At 39.8% G+C, this 17,509-nt stretch overlaps 4 protein-coding genes across 4 annotated transcripts; 2 read left to right on the forward strand and 2 right to left on the reverse strand.

Moving 5' to 3' along the window:
• The first annotated feature begins 2,400 nt into the window (after nucleotides 1–2,400).
• LOC128300576 (cuticle protein 7-like) lies at nucleotides 2,401–3,232 on the forward strand. The gene is made up of 2 exons (XM_053036689.1): nucleotides 2,401–2,432; nucleotides 2,528–3,232. Exons 1-2 carry the CDS (start codon nucleotides 2,421–2,423, stop codon nucleotides 3,230–3,232), a joined length of 717 nt encoding a protein of 238 aa, XP_052892649.1. The 5' UTR covers nucleotides 2,401–2,420.
• A 473-nt stretch (nucleotides 3,233–3,705) lies between these two features.
• LOC128304415 (dynein regulatory complex subunit 3) lies at nucleotides 3,706–5,877 on the reverse strand. The gene is made up of 8 exons (XM_053041603.1): nucleotides 5,694–5,877; nucleotides 5,145–5,607; nucleotides 4,871–5,080; nucleotides 4,652–4,792; nucleotides 4,368–4,590; nucleotides 4,087–4,281; nucleotides 3,879–4,018; nucleotides 3,706–3,820 (listed from the first exon to the last, which is right to left on the reverse strand). Exons 1-8 carry the CDS (start codon nucleotides 5,875–5,877, stop codon nucleotides 3,706–3,708), a joined length of 1,671 nt encoding a protein of 556 aa, XP_052897563.1.
• Nucleotides 5,878–6,243: 366 nt separating this feature from the next.
• On the reverse strand, nucleotides 6,244–7,632 carry LOC128303440 (enoyl-CoA delta isomerase 1, mitochondrial-like). The gene is made up of 4 exons (XM_053040388.1): nucleotides 7,498–7,632; nucleotides 7,111–7,356; nucleotides 6,879–7,025; nucleotides 6,244–6,812 (listed from the first exon to the last, which is right to left on the reverse strand). The coding sequence occupies exons 2-4, from the start codon at nucleotides 7,345–7,347 to the stop codon at nucleotides 6,348–6,350; spliced, it is 849 nt and encodes a 282-aa protein (XP_052896348.1). The 5' UTR covers nucleotides 7,348–7,356; nucleotides 7,498–7,632; the 3' UTR covers nucleotides 6,244–6,347.
• Nucleotides 7,633–14,848: 7,216 nt separating this feature from the next.
• LOC128302713 (ornithine decarboxylase antizyme) lies at nucleotides 14,849–16,919 on the forward strand. Its single transcript, XM_053039575.1, is given in 4 exon segments — nucleotides 14,849–14,946; nucleotides 15,343–15,463; nucleotides 15,465–15,513; nucleotides 15,594–16,919. Coding segments are annotated over 4 exon segments (762 nt in total). The 3' UTR covers nucleotides 16,088–16,919.
• The last annotated feature ends 590 nt before the right edge of the window (nucleotides 16,920–17,509 follow it).

Raw genomic sequence — 17,509 nt, forward strand, 5'->3', positions numbered from 1 at the left:
TTGGATTGAACGGCGCCTGCAAGTAGTTTATCTAGGATTTGTTGTAGCATCTCGCGCTATTGTTACTAACTGTTGTCATTGCCATTGTAACAGCCATTGACTGTTATAGCATCACTAGCCACTAGCTCTTTTACGAAATACTTCGTATTCCAAACGCAAAACACACGTGAACACAATTATTGCTGGAATGCAGTCAAATGAAGATTATAGAATCTAACTAGACTTTGTATGTTTCTACAGAACTAGAGTTTTGCTGGGAATTAAAATATGCTTAAATTTAATTATCATTGCTAGGTAAATTTATAAAGGGTGTTCAATAAGTTCGAAAATACATTTGCATCGTCAAGTACGTGTCATTATTTTTGCCCCATGTTGTTGTGACATATATTCGCTGTAAAAGGCCCAAGATGTTGACCGTGTTGTAGTTCGTTCGAAGGAATCAGCACAAAGAGATTTTCTTCTTTTAGCTGTGTGGTCAAGAATCACTTTTTTCGGCAGTACCAGACAGATCATGCAGTACCAGCCACATAATACCTCAAGATGTCCAAAAATACCAAGGAAAGACTCCAACGTGGAACATCATTCCATGAATCCAATTTGAACATCCCACGCATCCCATATGCATCGTCAGTGATGATTTGGGGGGCAGTCTCTAATCGAGGCCACTTCTCTTTGAGTTGTTTGAAAAATACCTGTGAAGATGAACATTAATTTTTCCAGTAAGACGGTGCTCCAGAACATGTGCGAAATTTGTTCAAACCTGGTTTTCGAACGACTTTACACATACGTCATTTTGAACACTACTTTGGGGATTCCCAATTCTCCGAATTTGAATCCTATCGTCTTTTTTTGTTTGGTTCTGTATGATGTCGATTACCAACGAATACAAGAAGACCGACTTGGACCAGTTCAAGGCTTTAATTTGAAAATCTTGAATCAAATTTCAATGCAAGTCGTGTGTGCCGCTTGCTTTTGGCTCGTAAAGTGATGTGAAATGTGAGTTTTTTCTAAACATATGTTGTAAACGTTCTGCTCAAAATCGCTTATTTATAAAGTTTAAACCAAATCAGAAACCAAAAACCGCTCAAAAATCAGAAACAACAAATATTATCTAGCTTTTTTAACGGATCGAAAAGAAATCTGGAAATAGATCTATGTATATAAGTTTGTATTCGAACTTATTCGATCAGAAATATTATGAATAGCTTAATATCTTTATCATAGAGTGAAATCGAGGATCACATGAGAATGGAGATAAGCTTTTAATTAATTGATTAATTAATAATTACAATAATAATTGATTACTTAAGATATCAGATGCGATTATTCGTAGGATAGTGCTCCGAAACATTTATCCTAGAGACACAATATCTGCAGACGAAGGTTTTTTACACTTCCTTTGATCATTCGGAAAGATGTTACATAGGAAGGGCAAAGACTCATGATGCACATCCCAGAAATTAGCAGTCTTTTGGTAAGGTAAGTAAGACTGATGTTGATACACCTAAACTATATACACAAGGGCAGTTTTTGACGGCATTGACAGTTTGTTCAATAGTTGCTAGCATAGCATTGCTGGCGAGTTTGTTCAATAGTTGTTCGTAAAGCTTCAATAATATTAAAAATTAAGTTGTTTTTCGTTCAGGAAATTGTAAGACTATGGTTCAAACATCAAATTGTAGAGACCATTTTGGTTTCATTTGTGCAAATCTCTTATCCCTGAAGTGTGGTTAGTTTTGCATTTCTACACTTGTTAATAAACATTAATAGTCCGATCGAATATGGCAACATTCTCATGGTAGATGCGTATAAAGTCATGTTCGATCGGGTCGAAGTTGCGGTTCCACCAGGGTTCACTGGCCAGCTAGGACCAGAAAATGATAAAAGGGACTAGGGAAAGGAAAAGGCGCTCATTTCAAAGAACGAGCGAATATAGTGACTTGTTTTATCCCGCTCTGTCTGCCTGCTTGAAATATATGAAAGGTTTAAAAAAAACTATCCTGTGTGCTATGAGACAAATCTCTGTTGCAAAAACGTTTGCAGTAAAAATGTTGAATCTTTCGTGAAGGGTGAAATACCGAGTATTTTTATTACTTTAAATACCTGATAAGTATGGCACACTGGAGGTGTGACCGTTACACCCTTGTTGTTTTACTTTCGTCGTACATTTGGTGACGAAAATGACAATCCGTTCCAGTAGACTGGTTAGAGCTTGCTTATCTCTTTTCGGTGCACTTGATGTAGATCAGTTTCGGTGAGTAAAAGTAGTGCAGTTTCATGACAGCATCGTCTCAAGGACGCTAGGGATAACTAACAATATCCATCGGGATATTATTGGAAGTATAAAAGGCGTTGGTTACCGTACAGATATCACACAATCACACAGAACTTCAACCAGTAAACAATCCAGCTCCCCAATAATGGCGTTCAAAGTAAGAATGTCTTCTTCGATATATTCTTAAGAGCATTATTATTTATTCATTATTGACATTATGTTTTACATTATTTATTCTTTTCCGCTCTATAGTTTGTCTTGCTGGCTACTCTGGTAGCTGCCGCTAGCGCTGGTCTGCTCCCAGTGGCTCACCACGGATCGATCGCTACATCGCACTCCACCATCCAGCATCATGCTGCCCCAGCTGTCCACCATGTCGGATCCATCCATGCCGCCCCAGCTATCTACCAACACTCCGCTCCGACCGTCGTCAAGACCATCGCTCAACCCACGATCATCAAGTCTGTAGAGCACCATGCCCCGGCTAACTACGAGTTCTCGTACTCCGTGCACGATGAGCATACCGGAGACATCAAGAGCCAGCATGAGACCCGCCACGGAGATGAAGTGCACGGACAGTACTCGCTGTTGGACTCCGATGGCCACCACCGCGTCGTCGACTACCATGCCGATCATCACTCCGGATTCAACGCCGTTGTGCGTCGTGAACCGTCGGCAGTGAAGATCGCCCAGCCAGTCCACAAAGTGATCGCTCAGCCCGTGCACGTGTCCAGCTATGCCCATGCTCCAGTAGCACACGCTACCGTCCAGCACCACCATGCTGCCCCCATCGCGCACTACTCCGCCCCGATCGCGCACCATGTTGCCCCGATCGCGCACCATGCTGCCCCGATCGCGCACTACTCTGCTCCGATCGCTCACCACGCTGCTCCGATCGCGCACTCCACCTCCAGCATCGTTCATGGACAGAGCCATCTGAGCCATCATCATTACTAAACACTATGCTTAAAACTTCCAATTCATGCGTAGATTATAAGCTGTAAACAGTAATAAATTGCATTCATACATGGTATTTGATGAAGAACGATAATGTTTTGTGTTGGATACGTTACGCAGCGGGGCACTCACGTACGCTCTCCGCGAGAGTGATCTCTCGTCGGTTGATGTGGACGAGTACCCGTTATCTCGCGAAGGACCGAGATCGTTATCTCGGTGCAGATCCCAAGGGATAGGGGGTCGGGTTCGCGTCACGATCAGAGCAACAGCTGATATCCTCCGATGAACCAATAGTGTAAAAATAAATCTAATGCTAATAAAATATAAAATTTTGAATGCCTTTATTTCATGTCATTTAGTGCCGCACAATATAATCATTCATTTCGAATTCTATATTTATTTATCTATGATAATTTTGATGTTTATTTCAGCTTCAAAATCGAATCCGTCGATAGCTTTTACTTAAATTTTTGCTACACTTCTAGCTTACTAGCCACTTCATCTAACGTACTCATAAAGGACTGGCGGTGTTGATCCAAGAAGTATGTGATCTCCAGCACTTTTGCTCTGTTTCGTTTAATTTCGGAACTGGAAAGGAAGGATAAGTTAGTAATGCAATGGCTCAAGCGCTGTTGCTGTAACTCACTTTTGCAGGTCATCGCACAGTTCTTTGACCCAGTTCCGACTTCGTGTGATTAGTCGATCTTCCCTTGCATCGATTTGATGCATGTGCTGATCACGCATGCCCGCTGCCATATTGCTGATAACATCCTTGTCATCTAATGACTGGAAAACAAAGCACAAACCACATTAATCTCATTTCTCATCAGCTTACATTTACTATCTACTCGAACCTCCTTCAATGCATCTGGCAATTGCTCTGCCTGGCCAGAAGCCGCCTTAAACGTAACAAACTGCTGTACAGTATCCACGAGAGCATCACTGAAGTTCATCTCTGCTTCACGCAACAACACAAATTGGCCCTGTGCCATTTCGATAAATTCGTTAGTCATTTCTTTAATAGTGTTTTCAAACGTCGAATTTCCTTCCTGAATAGAAAAAAAGTATAGGAATAAAAGTTATAAATAGTTATTCTATACATTTAAGCTAACTCGAAATGCATTTGTTTGGTAACCTCGGTTCTTTCGAAAAGCTGCATTTCAATACCCATCAGCGTATGCCAGCTATCTTCAAATAGGGAATTGAAGCCACTTTTGCACAAGTTTAGCTCATCCAGCAGCTGCTCCGTTTCAGCATTGTATGTTTTGCTGTTTAAATCGCGTCCCTTTAAACCGCTCACAATTTCCTTCGCTAACTTGTGTAAATTCCTGAACGATTCCAGGAAATTGTTGATGATGCTGAAAAAAACAACAGATTAATTTTCTCTACAATTTACCGTACATGAGGAACTAATCTTACGTTTGTCCCATTGATTGCGCCTTTTTACGTTCATCCCGGATGCACCTGTTGTACAGTTCTATTTCTGCTTGACGTTTGTCCTGCTGTTCCAAGCCCATCTTGTATATGTTCTGCGTAAACGAATAGGCTTCGTTTCGATAGCTGCAATAGCAATACTGTTTGTAACAAAAATGCTAAAACATAAAGGACAAAGGATGCATAAATTGTACAGATACTTGCTCATTTTTAAGATCGATCGCTTCTGCTCCTATGCTCAGTAAAGCAGCCCCTTCCGGGTCACCTTGGAACAGTGATTCAAACAACTGATGGCTGTTTAGATGTTCAACAAAACTTTTCGACAGTCGTATTTCGTCATCTCGCTCCTTGGCTGCATTCGTGCGTTCTATTATTTCGACTCTTTCATGTTCCAAAATGTCTATCAGTTCTCGTCTTAAATTGACAAATATCATTCAATGATTAATCTCATGCACTACTGGCCCCTTGGAATACTCACTGAAATTTTTCCTTTCCAGCATCGCGTTCGGTAGGTCTGATCAAAATATATTCGTAGTACTTCAGCTGAGGCAGCAGGGTTGCTAAATACAATCGTAATGGTTTGGCCGTATCCTGAGCAATAGGATTTTCAGCAATATTGAGCGATCGTAAGTCCTTTAAAAATCGTAACCGTTCCAAACCGTCTAGCGTGGTGATGTTATTACGCCCAATACTCAGTATAACTAAACGCTCTAATTTGTCGATGTTTTCGATGCGCTTGATACGATTGCCGTATAAGGACAAAATTCTTAAATTTTCCAGATTGTTCAGGTTTTCGATTTTTTCAATATAGTTAAACGAGAGATTCAATTCTTTCAATTTAGGAAGCCGCGACAGGTTTTCAATTTTATCAATTTTGTTAAAAGATAACGAAAGAACTTCCAAATTTTTCATTACCCACAGGTGGTCAATTTTTAAGATATCTACAAACCAAACAAATGAAAGATGAGTTGAACATTAAATTGTTAAAGCCCATTGAGCCCCATTGTCAGGAAATCATTTTGCTTACTCTGAAACTCCAACCTTATTACGGTAACTGTTTCCAAGTGCAGTTGACTCAGCTGGGCTAAACGTCCGGCTTCCCCTTTGTGGCCCTGCTCCAAAATTGCTTTGGTCAACATTTCATTGCTGATTACACCAGGTTCCAGCTCTTTGTTGAAGGATAAGTCGGTCGCTAAAGCACTTTCGCCCATCTTTCTGTTGATAACTTGTGAACCGTATTGTTATAGACTTTTGTTGGAGAACTATTTCGACTACGCCTGTGTCAAGGGACTGAAGGGTGCAACTGTTCTCACAACAAACATTTCCTTCATACCTAACCCAAGCTCATTTCCATGGCAACCAGTTGTTCGCGGCATTCGTGATCGTTTATGCGTAAAATGTGTTATTCCTGTACGTTTTATTATTGTTCTTGTGATAACGCAGAGTGATGATGAAATGTGTTAGTACTTTAATTAATTTACTAACGTGTGCAAACATAATGCTTTTATGCAAATTTAATGAAAAAGAAGAGGAAAGGAAAAATGTAATTAATTTATATCAAACAGACAAGGTTTTACAAGGTAGAAGAAAAAATGTATATTTTATCCACTTTCGATACAAAAAAATGCATAACAAATGCTAAGCGGATGTTGCTACTCTATGCTCAGGCACGTACCACTCATTATTTAGCCTTTTTCTTTAAACTTTCGAGGTAAACTTCTAATCCCTTTTGAACAGCAGGTTGGTTAACGGCATAGACAAACAGATCGATATCCTGGGAGCGATTATCTTCCAGTTCAACTATATCTTTACTGCGCAAAGCTTGTTTCGTCATCGCTCGTGCCATTGGAGAAATCTTGCGGAACCGATTCAAAAAGTTTGTGGCCTGCTCCAATGCCTTTTCTTTGCTTTCGGCAATTTCATCGATCATACCAACTTTCAGTGCCTCGTCCGTTGTATACATTTTGCCCAAAGTAAGAGCCATCTCGGACTCCCGGCGAGAGATAGTATTGCGAAGAGATGCCTGGAACCAGGTTGGTGCCACAATACCTAGTTGGGTTTCGTTCAACCCAATCGTGTAGTTAGGACACATGACACGATATTCGCAGCAAAGAGATAATAAGCATCCACCTGCTGGTGCATGGCCCTATAACGAACAAAGGAAAACATTTTTATTTTTTCTATAATTCACTACTCGGATTATGGTTCATACATTAATGGCAGCTGCTGTAGGAAAGGGTGATCCGTACAACTTAAACCAAACATCTTGCAGTGTTGACCAAAAGTCCCGCAGTCGATCCTGGTTAGGTTTGTACATTTCCATGATGTCCAATCCAGCGCTAAACACTGTATTTGATGACTAAAAATAGGAGAACAAAAATCTACATAAAACCCTACACTTTCAATACCGTCTGTTCGCATGTGATAGGAACGGACAATCTTACCGAAGTCAGAATCATTCCACGAGACTTATTATTTTGCAGATCGTCCAACGTTTGCGAGATAGCTTTCAACAATTCCAGGCTCAAGCTGTTAACGGGTGGCCTGTTTAACGTAACGGTAGCATATCCCGTTTTATCATCCACCTCCATAAGTACCAACTTATTATTTTCAGCCACGCTGCTTAAATTACGGGCAGCTGGAGTTACCATACGAGTGGCACGATGAAAAACACGCAGCATTTTAAAACGCTAAAATGTACCAAAGAGGTTTTGAAAAAAGTAGAGAAATTGTATCGATGATCAGCCAAACTACCCTATAGCTTTGGACTTTGAACCTAGGTTCTTATCAACTAATGGGAAAGTCCAATCGAAAAATAACGTAACTCTTACCTTTAAAAGATTCTAGAATACTTGAGAAGAGTATATAAACCACTTAGTAAAAGGGTAAGTTAGTAAGTGAACCACTGCAGGTTAATAAACTTTAGACGATAAAACAAAAGATTCACCAAAAAAATTCCTCGCACCGGAACCAAATTGTAAATAACATGAGAAGTCAAAATGCCATCATAAAAATGTTATCTGGGTTTAAGTTCCCTGCTAACAAGATGTAGAAACAGTAAAGGTATGTCTACACGACACAAACGGTGCACGATAATCTGTGTAATACGAAATGCGTAATCTTTATGCAATGCAATGCTCCGTCAGGCAGCGTACAGCTTAATTGTTCATTCAACTTCAATTGCATAATATTAATGTCTTCAAAAAGGTTTTAAAACAACATTGGTTTTAACAGCATTTATTCAAGGTGCATTTAAGGTGCAGCATTTAACAAAGGTTTTAACAGCATTGATGTTTTTCGTAGTGTTTGCAAAATGCAAGATGTTACCTTTGTTGAACAATAAATTAATAGTGGTTTTAGGGTAAACTGGGGTAATTTGAGCCGACCCGATGATATAATGGAAACGGCGTCGGTCTTTATACGACAGGATCGGTCCAAAATCCCATCTGAACCAATTCCCCAATGCAAGGACTGACTATCCGGCTACGTGGCAATTTAACTCTAGTAAGCCAGAAATTAAAGGCATGATCTGGCAGGTCATTATGGAAAGATACAAAAATACAAATACAAAATCTCTACCAGATTGTTCCTTCCAGAAATATTTCTTTGCCAGAAATGGCATGAGCTTGCAGGTTGTTATTCTCTCTATCTCTCTAATTGTCTCTCTAAAGAAAATGATTTTGGTGCGCCGATCTAAAACATTTTTTGAGAAACATAGATCAAACCTTAATCATTCCATGCAGTGCAATTATATTTTAATTTTCTTTGCTTCAATTGTTTATCTTTGCGCCCAAAAGTGCTCGATTCGTTTATATGTTTTTGCTCGATGAAATTTTTGTTATTTGGGTCTCTCTGGAAAGTTGATAACAATTTGACAGCTGGCGAGCTCAGCTATTCTTGAACATAAAGTGGTGCAAGCAAGTGATGATTTATCCCCGTGGCTACAGCAGCTCCAGAATTAAAAGTAAAGAAAATCAACAACCATTCTCATCCAGCAAAATGCCGTCGTTAAGTTTTAACATGCGGTAAGTAAGATATCTAACATGAAGTGCGATTTACGTTCAGATTTGCTACGAGTTTCGGTACGGGTAATGCTAATGACGATACATGTCTTGCAAGTTTTGTCCAAATTAGCTTTCTGATATAAACAAAGAATTGTGCTATACAACATACGTAAAACCAGTATGTCGCCTTCTTGTTACAAGGTATTGTTGCGTAATGTTGTTTGCTGGTTTTATTTTAAAGAAATATTATTTTAGTATGCCTTGACTGTGGATTACCCCGTCGTGGAATGTATCGCCATTTTGTTTGCCTTGCAATCATGCACCACGATATATTGTGTGTGCGTGGAATGGCACGTCTGTGTTAGTTGGTTACATCGCGAAAGTACACCATTTTTTCATATGTTGCCAACCCGAGTCTGCGCACTACAGCCGGAGGAAATTTGTAACGAAACAAACATGTTTTTTGGTAAATGATGTTTTGTTTTCCTTAGTCCGTAGCAATATTGTAGCATACAGATGGTTCCATGCATCGTACAATCTGATTAAATGCGTTGTTGCAAAAGTTACGATAAGACATAAAAGATTTAATAATGAACGAGTTGGTATAGGTCGTAATATACCGTTAGTGTGTGAAGGCGTTGGTATGTGTGCGTAATATATATGGGGCTCGCCTGTAAAAGCACCGAGTCTGCTTTGTTCTCTAACGACATGGAGATCGTTTTCTTTCTGATGGATGCAACGGGGATGCGCATCTAGATGAATCGACGCGTTACTATGGTGACTAGTTTCTATGTTATTAAAAAGGAAGAAGATAGTAAAAGTAGCGATAGTATTTTACTTTTCATTTTTCTGGTCTAACCGAACGGAAGCGCTGTGATCTTCCTCTATGTTCCTCTATGTTAGATTCTTCATTATTCTGGATCCAGGCGGTACTATTTCTAACGTCGTCATCATCCATAGTTGACCTTATGCTGAACTGAGTAGATGATAATGCACGACGCTATTCCGTTAAGCGACCACCGTTCGAGCGTAGTGTTGTGCAATCTATTTTTAGAGTGACGTCGACCACATCAATGCGATCACAATGTTTGGTAAAGCAGCAGGGAATTACATGACTATTTAGTCCCAATACACACAGGCAGTGTCTCGATCACAAACCACTACATGTGCGATCATATTCACCAAAAACTACTACCATAGCCTATCGATCGATCAGTTTGATTCGAGTAATTACAAGATTGTTGGCTCATTGGATCAATCAGCTTGTCGGTACATCAGTATCTTCATACACACTAAATAGTTTTCAATTGGTACGTACTGCTAAACCACCAACGATCGATCCAGAATTGAATTGTTTACATTTCAACGTCCGAAGCGCCATTGCACAATGATTGTCAATCTGATTAAACAATGGTTGTTCATTGATTTTACCAGCCCATAGGGACATGAATCATTATGAAATTTGGGAGCTTAAGGAAAAAAAACGGGTGTATAAAAAATAATGCACTGCCCTTTTTATTATTGATGTAACATGATCTTACTCTGTTCAAAGTAGCTTGATTCCGTTTGTAATAATCGACATTTGAAGAAAGTTCTATTTGGTTCTCATCACAATGAGGCATTCGGTATCTATAGCTTTACCAAACCGTACTGCTAAACGTTTCCAAAGGTGCTTCTGTAAGTGGTACAAATTGGCAGGAATGGTTCCGTCACTTTTCGCTGATTCGACGGGCCTTCTGGCAAACAATGTAAGCTAATCCATAAGAATAAAAATAATTTATTATAGATTGTTGAAATTTGACAAAACCAGAGCTGGAGAATGCTAACGAAACCAATCAATTAGATTATGTCACAATGTCAATGTGTGATTATTATCAATGTACCCTTGGAGGCATGGCATGTGATTTGTTGCAGGACCGGGCCAAAATCATATGAGAATGGCAAAAGAATCTTTTTTTACATTCTGCGTAAAATATAACCAAGTATTAGAAAAATATCGGAAAGTAATAGTCCAATTTTGTTCCAGGCATTTTGCTTCACCTTGTTTTTGTAATGCTCATGTTTATGTGACCACATACACCGGTTTTCGTGCAGGAAATTCACCTTTCTTCGTTGAGCGGTTGTTTCGACGTATGCAAAACAGCTAAATTTAATACGCCGATTTCAAAGTGACAGATAATGCATGCGGCGATGCTGCAATTTCAAACTTTTTTTATATTGCCGAACGGAAAAATGAGAGCTGCTGTAATGAACGTAAAATTCCATACAACGACATGCGCGCAGATCTGAATGCGGCAAAGCTGTAACCAGTCCCTGGCTATTCAGATTTGACTATAATTTACTAAGGTTAAATAACGTCAAAGAGAACCAGAAATGGCGGTTGTATCGATAAAGAAGAAGCAAAAAAATTCGACTGTTCAAAAACTCAGATAACATTGGTTTTATGATTGCTTCAGAAGACAAAGGAAAATGTTGATATGGAATCCGGGATTTGACTATACAGCTGAAAATCAATAATAAAAATGGGAAATATCCTGAATTCTCCAACATTTAAAATAACATTACCATAAGGCGCAAGCAGACGCTATTGCCTTTCGTATGTATACAAATCTTTTCAATTTGTACACTATTTCCTGTACTGTCTACCCTTTATCTTATCTCATATTGAATTGATATTTCATTAATAAGTCGCTTTTATTTGTTACAAGTCTCATGATCGTGTATTCACTATCACACACGCTCACGAACCTCATTTGATGCTTGAAACTTTGATAAGAGGCTCTACATTATCTTGGAAAACCAGAATCAAGTTTGTTTTTTTTTTTTCTATTTGTCATCGTTCCAACTGCGTCACAGAAAGTAATGATAATGTAATGATATGTGTCATGTGTTGTTATTTTCGGGTACGCTTGCTGTTTAGTCGCAATTCATTTTTTGTTGTATGTTGGAGCGTTCTCTTTTTCTCCTGCGGCTCACCTAGAGACCCCGGGAACATCCCAACTACTTGAAATGCAGTTTTAGTATCGTTTAGTAAACGATAGGCCAATAATGTGAAAGATATTGCTTCAAAGTACTTCCAGACATTCAACTGAAAACATTTTTCAAAATTCAATGGATGCAAACAAATACCAACGAACGTCCTTTTTCAGGATGATGTTCAACGGATTTTTTATTTTATTTTTGGTTTAGGTTAAGAATTTTTACAGAATAAATAAAAAAATCACACTGCTAGTTTTGGTTTTACCTAATTTTGCTGTGCGCATACTATACATTACTTGAGTACTGTGCTGTTCCATGGCGTCCTTGGTCAGTAATCTTGAATCTGTACAGTAGCTGTACGCAATACACTCGCTTGATTCTAAAAAACCCTTTGTATGATGCTACTTATCGCTCTCGTTGCTTAATGATAGGATCCTTCTTCAGCGGTACAACAATTCCGGGAGGTCTAAGCCATCCATTTCTGAGTCTTTATGGGTCGCCGTATGGTGACTTTATTTTTATCCGTTGCCGGATAATCAGTCCTGCGTACGGAGGATTGTTCCGGATGGGATTTTGGACAGGTTCTGTCGTGAAGACCGGCACCTCTACAAATACACCACCGGCCCGCCCCACCGACAGGATTATTGTTCTTGAAACTTCGCTAAATGATCGCTAAACGTATTATTCTGGGATTTCGAAAATGGAATTGCTTCACCAGACCTAGACTTAGCTAGGCTAAATATTATTATTCCATCCAGGACATTACAAACGTTTTAGTACTGGCTGCAACAGTATGTAAAGAACCCTTATGGGGGCACGAGTGGTTTCATGAAAAATGTTCAATACTTACCGGTAGAATCAGCTCATTAAAAATGTATTTCCTGCCTGTCCTGCCGACACGAGCGCGCAATACCCTGAAAATGTTTTTGGAACTATTTTTGGCTGCCAAATGAATCGGTTTCGCACTCGAAATTCATCCCCCTTATATACAACAGGAGGGAATGAAAGGAGGATGTACGTCATACAAAGGTAGCTGTTTAATTTTAAATGTACACACATTGACGCAACGCACACACTGCGTCAGTAGAACACACAACCACGACTGGGAACTTATCTCGCTCACGTGTATAATGGAGGAATGCACAGCTGTAAAAGCATTCGTTTAATTTGGCCCCCAAGAAAGGTGTATTTTTCAAAATGGCAATGAACCTTTGATGTTTTTAGATGCTATTATGGGGCGAACAGTTTCTTCTTCTTCTGTTTCCGCGCTGGTTCGTCTCAGAATCTTATAGTCAGCGCATGTTTGATCTGTATATTCCACCTGATTCGTTTGTGTGGCTTCTTCGCGTCAACTTAATTTGGCGCAAGTTCAAGGTAAGCAAAGGGCCGCGTCTTTCCGCGTGCAATTGAGCAACCACGTGTTGGGAGCAACGGGAAGCTAATTTCGACCACAGACACATACACGTTGTTTGTTATTTCTGGCTCATTTGAGTCTGCCCGTGTAACCGGTAAGTTCAGATAACGAATAGAAAAACAAAATGTCTACCATATATACCCAGGGATAAATAGGAGTGTAAATAAAACAATACTCTTACACTGCTACAACAATTTCTTCGCCTGCACACGCCGTTCGTAGGTGTGTGAGTTTTTTTTTTCTAAATTTAACCAATCTTTCGATCCTCGCATCCGTCATATCATTCCGTCGTCACTCGAAACAAAACACCCCCATCCGTGACGAACCGTGTGAATTCGACCTCTGCATTCGCTCATGCCGTGATGTACATTACTCTGATTTGTTTTTAAATGCTGCTTGTTGCTGTTTTGAATTAATGAATTTGGTACACATAAGGGGATGAACAACCCTCCACCCTACCAGGAAAGATGGCTGATCGTGTGCTTGATCGTGTGGTTGGTGTGCAGGGTAGAAAATGAACGCATACTAACAACCAAAAGGTGCGGATCCCGAAATCGAGCAAGTGCGCAATTTTCACAATGACAACGAGACAGAAACAAGCACTTGCTGCGATACAACTGTTTATACGTACAACAAACACAACCCCCCCCCCCCCCCGTGTGAATGTGATGATTGAGATAAAAATAATCGAGAATGACACATATCTTTCCTTTACTTTTAAAGGGGGGACTCAGAGAAATTCACAGTTGGTTTTTGCAATGATTTCTTTTGTACGTAATGCCAAACGCCGGTGGAAATGCGTCTCAAACTTGGAGGTACTACTGCAAACTGCCAATGAAAGTTCAAATGTTTTACCAAACATTCGCCAAACAACATGAGAGAGAGTACATGTCCATTTTATTGGTGAGATGATCGCTTGTAGTAAAGTTCTCTTGTCAATCATACGCCAAACGCTGTGATCTTTTACAAATTACATTTAAGTTCGGCATTGATCAACGATCGTTACACTGTACAAGTCGCAACCCACCATATACAACGTATTTAATCAAACCAAACACAATTACCATCAACCAGAATTCTAGCTTGTCTTATTGCTGTATTGCCCTTTATTTGGTTTTTACGTATTTCCCTTCTGCTGCTTCTATGATGATGTGTGAGCCACCACCGTAGCGACAATGTCGTTAGTTTTCGTAAACATACGAACCACAACGAAACCAACCACCCCAAACATCCGCCATCGTCCGATGCTGCCGCTTGGCCATTAAAAAACGGCATACACAGCACTTTCGTGGTCGCGTCAGTGTGTGTTGGTGATGAAAGTTTTTTTTTGTCGAGTCGACTGTATCATATTTTGCGATCCCTTTCAACGCCCCGGCTTGCGGAAAAGACAATCAGTCGGGGTTTGTCCGAGAAAATGCGCGCTATTATGTACGGCGAGATCTCGTGAAGTGAATAGAAAGATTTTCTGAACCAACGCATCAAGCAAGCAAGCAGTAAAGGCGTCTTTTGGTAGTGAACCCGTATGCATAAGCTCAGACCAAGAATAACTTTCGTATGATCGGATTGATCGTTAATTGAGCGATTTTACGTAGATTAATACAGTGAAGGCTGCGTTTGAATAAAAAACACACGCGTATCTTAGCATATCATATGCAATATTGTGCAAAAACAGACAGATTAAGAAGAACGAAATTAAGTTGCGCTTGGACTGCTACCTATTCTTCTGTGGTTTTGTGCATTTTGTTTATGCTTAGTTTGCAATCAAAAAGTGTGATCGCTATCAATATGAAGGTGCCCAATACTTCTGCATTTGTTGCCGTTACCAGTGCTACTACATCCGAGTCGGTTGATCGGACCGGTATAATGGAGAGAACTTTGGCTATGTAAGTGCTTCTCTCTGCCATAACAAAACAAAACGGGTTTGTCAGATCGGGAAACGTTTACATTTGTAAACAAATGCTACAATCTGATTTGAAACAGTGTGGCACATGTAGAAAACGCTAGACCGTATAATAAATGCGGATTAATTAATCTCGTTATGTAAGCAATTGGTTAACAGTGTTATCAAGATCGAATGCATAACTTGTGCTGAACTGCACACGATTTTACATAATAGCATCGTAGTCTAGCAGCTGTGTCGTACCCATGATCCGTTTAATGTAACTCAATCTTTTTCGTAGTAATTTCACTGAACTGAACTGAACTGAATCCATTAAATGTGAGTTTATCTAGTACCGCTTTCATTAATGTTTACATTCCTACACTTAATTCTCTTACAGTGAGCCAAGTCTTAGTAGTAGTAATCGTACGAGTAAACGTACGATTTCTTCTTCCTCCTCGTCTTCGACGGCCTCCGACTCTTACTGTGTTTCGTTGGCTGTAGGACCGCTGTGGTGGTCCTGATGTCCCAACAATCAGGACCGATCACGATAGGGCGTCTCCCTTGAAGGGTAAGCATGCCTACATGTGGTGAAAATGCGGTATCCGATAGCATAGAACCAATGGTTTTGTTTTATTGTTTGGCCTGCAGAATACAATCGCAAGGATTCTTTCGATTCGACAACGACCACCGCTTCATCTGAGTATTATGATCTGGATTTCCCCGAATCAACCGTCGACTATTTGAACCATCAGGAAGCTGCTGTAATTCAGGAAGTGCTGAGCCAATCCGCTCCAACACCCATCACATTGAAGCTCTTCGTAACACCGCAGAAATGCAGCAGCTGGGAGACGGTCTTTAACCCAATCGACAACATTCTGTACGTGTCGCTGCCGTCGGCGATGTCGCACGAGGCGTCGAAGCATTCCTTCATCTCGCTTCTTGAGTTTGCAGAAGAGAAGCTGGAATGTGACGCGGTTGTGCTGTGCATCCGCAAAGATCGACTCGACCGCCCGAACCTGGTACGGACGTTCTCTTTTGTAGGTTTTCAGCCACTCAGCCCAAAATCTCCGCTCGCTCCACCACACATCGATGAGCAGCAGAGAAATGAGTACCTCTTCATGATCTACAGCATCGAGGAGTAGAAACATACGGAAATCCATTTCATTATGATCCATCCTACCATCCACCATCAAGGATCATAACATCTCAGCAGGAAGGCGTGCGTGGGTACTTTCGTATTAAAATGAAATTCGTGTCTATAGACCGACGCTAGTAAGATAAATACAAATGACAACATTCGGTCTGGATATGAGCAACACTAACAACTTTCCTGTTCTTAAACGATAAGGACGAAACTAACATACTGAGCTTCGATTGGTGGCAGAGATCGTTGCACTCCAAATCGGTGTTGTTAATGTTCGTCCGTTTTGATACGATCGTATGGTACACAGTGCAACACATAAGTGTAACGTAATGCATAAAACATAATATGCGATTACCATCAGCGAACAACATAACGCTTATTGAATGGTTTCTTCAGTGAAATTTCCATCTCTTCACCCATTCTTAACGCAACCAAAACCGAAGGCTTATCCCAAGTAAAGCCTAAGAAGATAACATTTCCCTTTTCGAAGATTACAATACCAGCTAGGTTCTTCACATAGAAACACGCGTTACTTCAAACGAACGATGAAGATATTTTATAGCGTACATAATACTACATACTACAGTAGAATACTAATGGGAACGAAAATTAAAGAATGAAGAAAAAACAGCATCATCAGAATCGGTATCACAATCTAGGCAGTCGAAATACTTGCGATTTGTAATTGTTTAAGAGAAATGCTACTATCTGGTAATCATAAAAAATGCTAGAAAAAGTAAAAAAAAAACAAAAAATTGAAAAAAGTCACAAAAAGATCAAATTTATTGTTTTTAACAAAAAAAAAGTTTTTTTTATATCATGATATAACATGCAAACATAAGAGTAAATCAGATCTATCAGACGGCAGAAATTACTACTATCAAAAAATGCAATGTAACGAAAAACATAACACGACGTTCAAGAAAAACCAGGAGTTAGAAAAAGATACAAACATAATGTTCAACCATGGTTCTTCCTCCAAGGTACATGTTTTAGAAGATGTAATTTGCAACATAACTAACGGCCAACGGAAGAAGCGAGGCAGAAACCGAGTGACGTATCGACGAGAGTCAAACAGATGCGAGGCAAACAGGTAGTGCCAATGAAAGCGAAAGGAACGAAGAAAAGATCGCGATTGTGAATTCGATTTCCTTCGTGACGCAAGTTTAACGGAAGAACAGGTTTGTTTTTTTGGGAGGTCTTGTGCCGAATGGAGTTTTGTTGGTGTCGTTAATTTCGTTGTTGAGTTGAACATCTTGGCTGGTAGTTTTTTTTATCTTTTTGTAACACCTTGGATTAGTTTCTGACAACCATAATAACAACCAGTACTTATTGAACGCTGCAATGCGTATGCATCAAATAATAGAGCAACTTTTTCGTTCCCCGATGAAGATTCATACTTTTTCTGGCACATTTCTAT

This window comes from Anopheles moucheti, chromosome 3 (assembly GCF_943734755.1).
Source record: "Anopheles moucheti chromosome 3, idAnoMoucSN_F20_07, whole genome shotgun sequence".
NCBI lineage: Eukaryota > Metazoa > Arthropoda > Insecta > Diptera > Culicidae > Anopheles > Anopheles moucheti.

Coding starts and splice junctions, on each gene's coding strand:
- LOC128304415 (XM_053041603.1), bottom strand. CDS start 5,877: ATGGGCGAAAGTGCTTTAGCGACCGACTTATCCTTCAACAAAGAGCTG. Junction 5,081..5,144: donor GCTGGAAAGGAAAAATTTCA/GTGAGTATTCCA, acceptor TGTCAATTTAAG/ACGAGAACTGATAGACATTT. Junction 3,821..3,878: donor CTGTGCGATGACCTGCAAAA/GTGAGTTACAGC, acceptor CTTCCTTTCCAG/TTCCGAAATTAAACGAAACA.
- LOC128303440 (XM_053040388.1), bottom strand. CDS start 7,347: ATGCTGCGTGTTTTTCATCGTGCCACTCGTATGGTAACTCCAGCTGCC. Junction 7,026..7,110: donor GTGGAATGATTCTGACTTCG/GTAAGATTGTCC, acceptor TCCTATTTTTAG/TCATCAAATACAGTGTTTAG. Junction 6,813..6,878: donor CTACAGCAGCTGCCATTAAT/GTATGAACCATA, acceptor TGTTCGTTATAG/GGCCATGCACCAGCAGGTGG.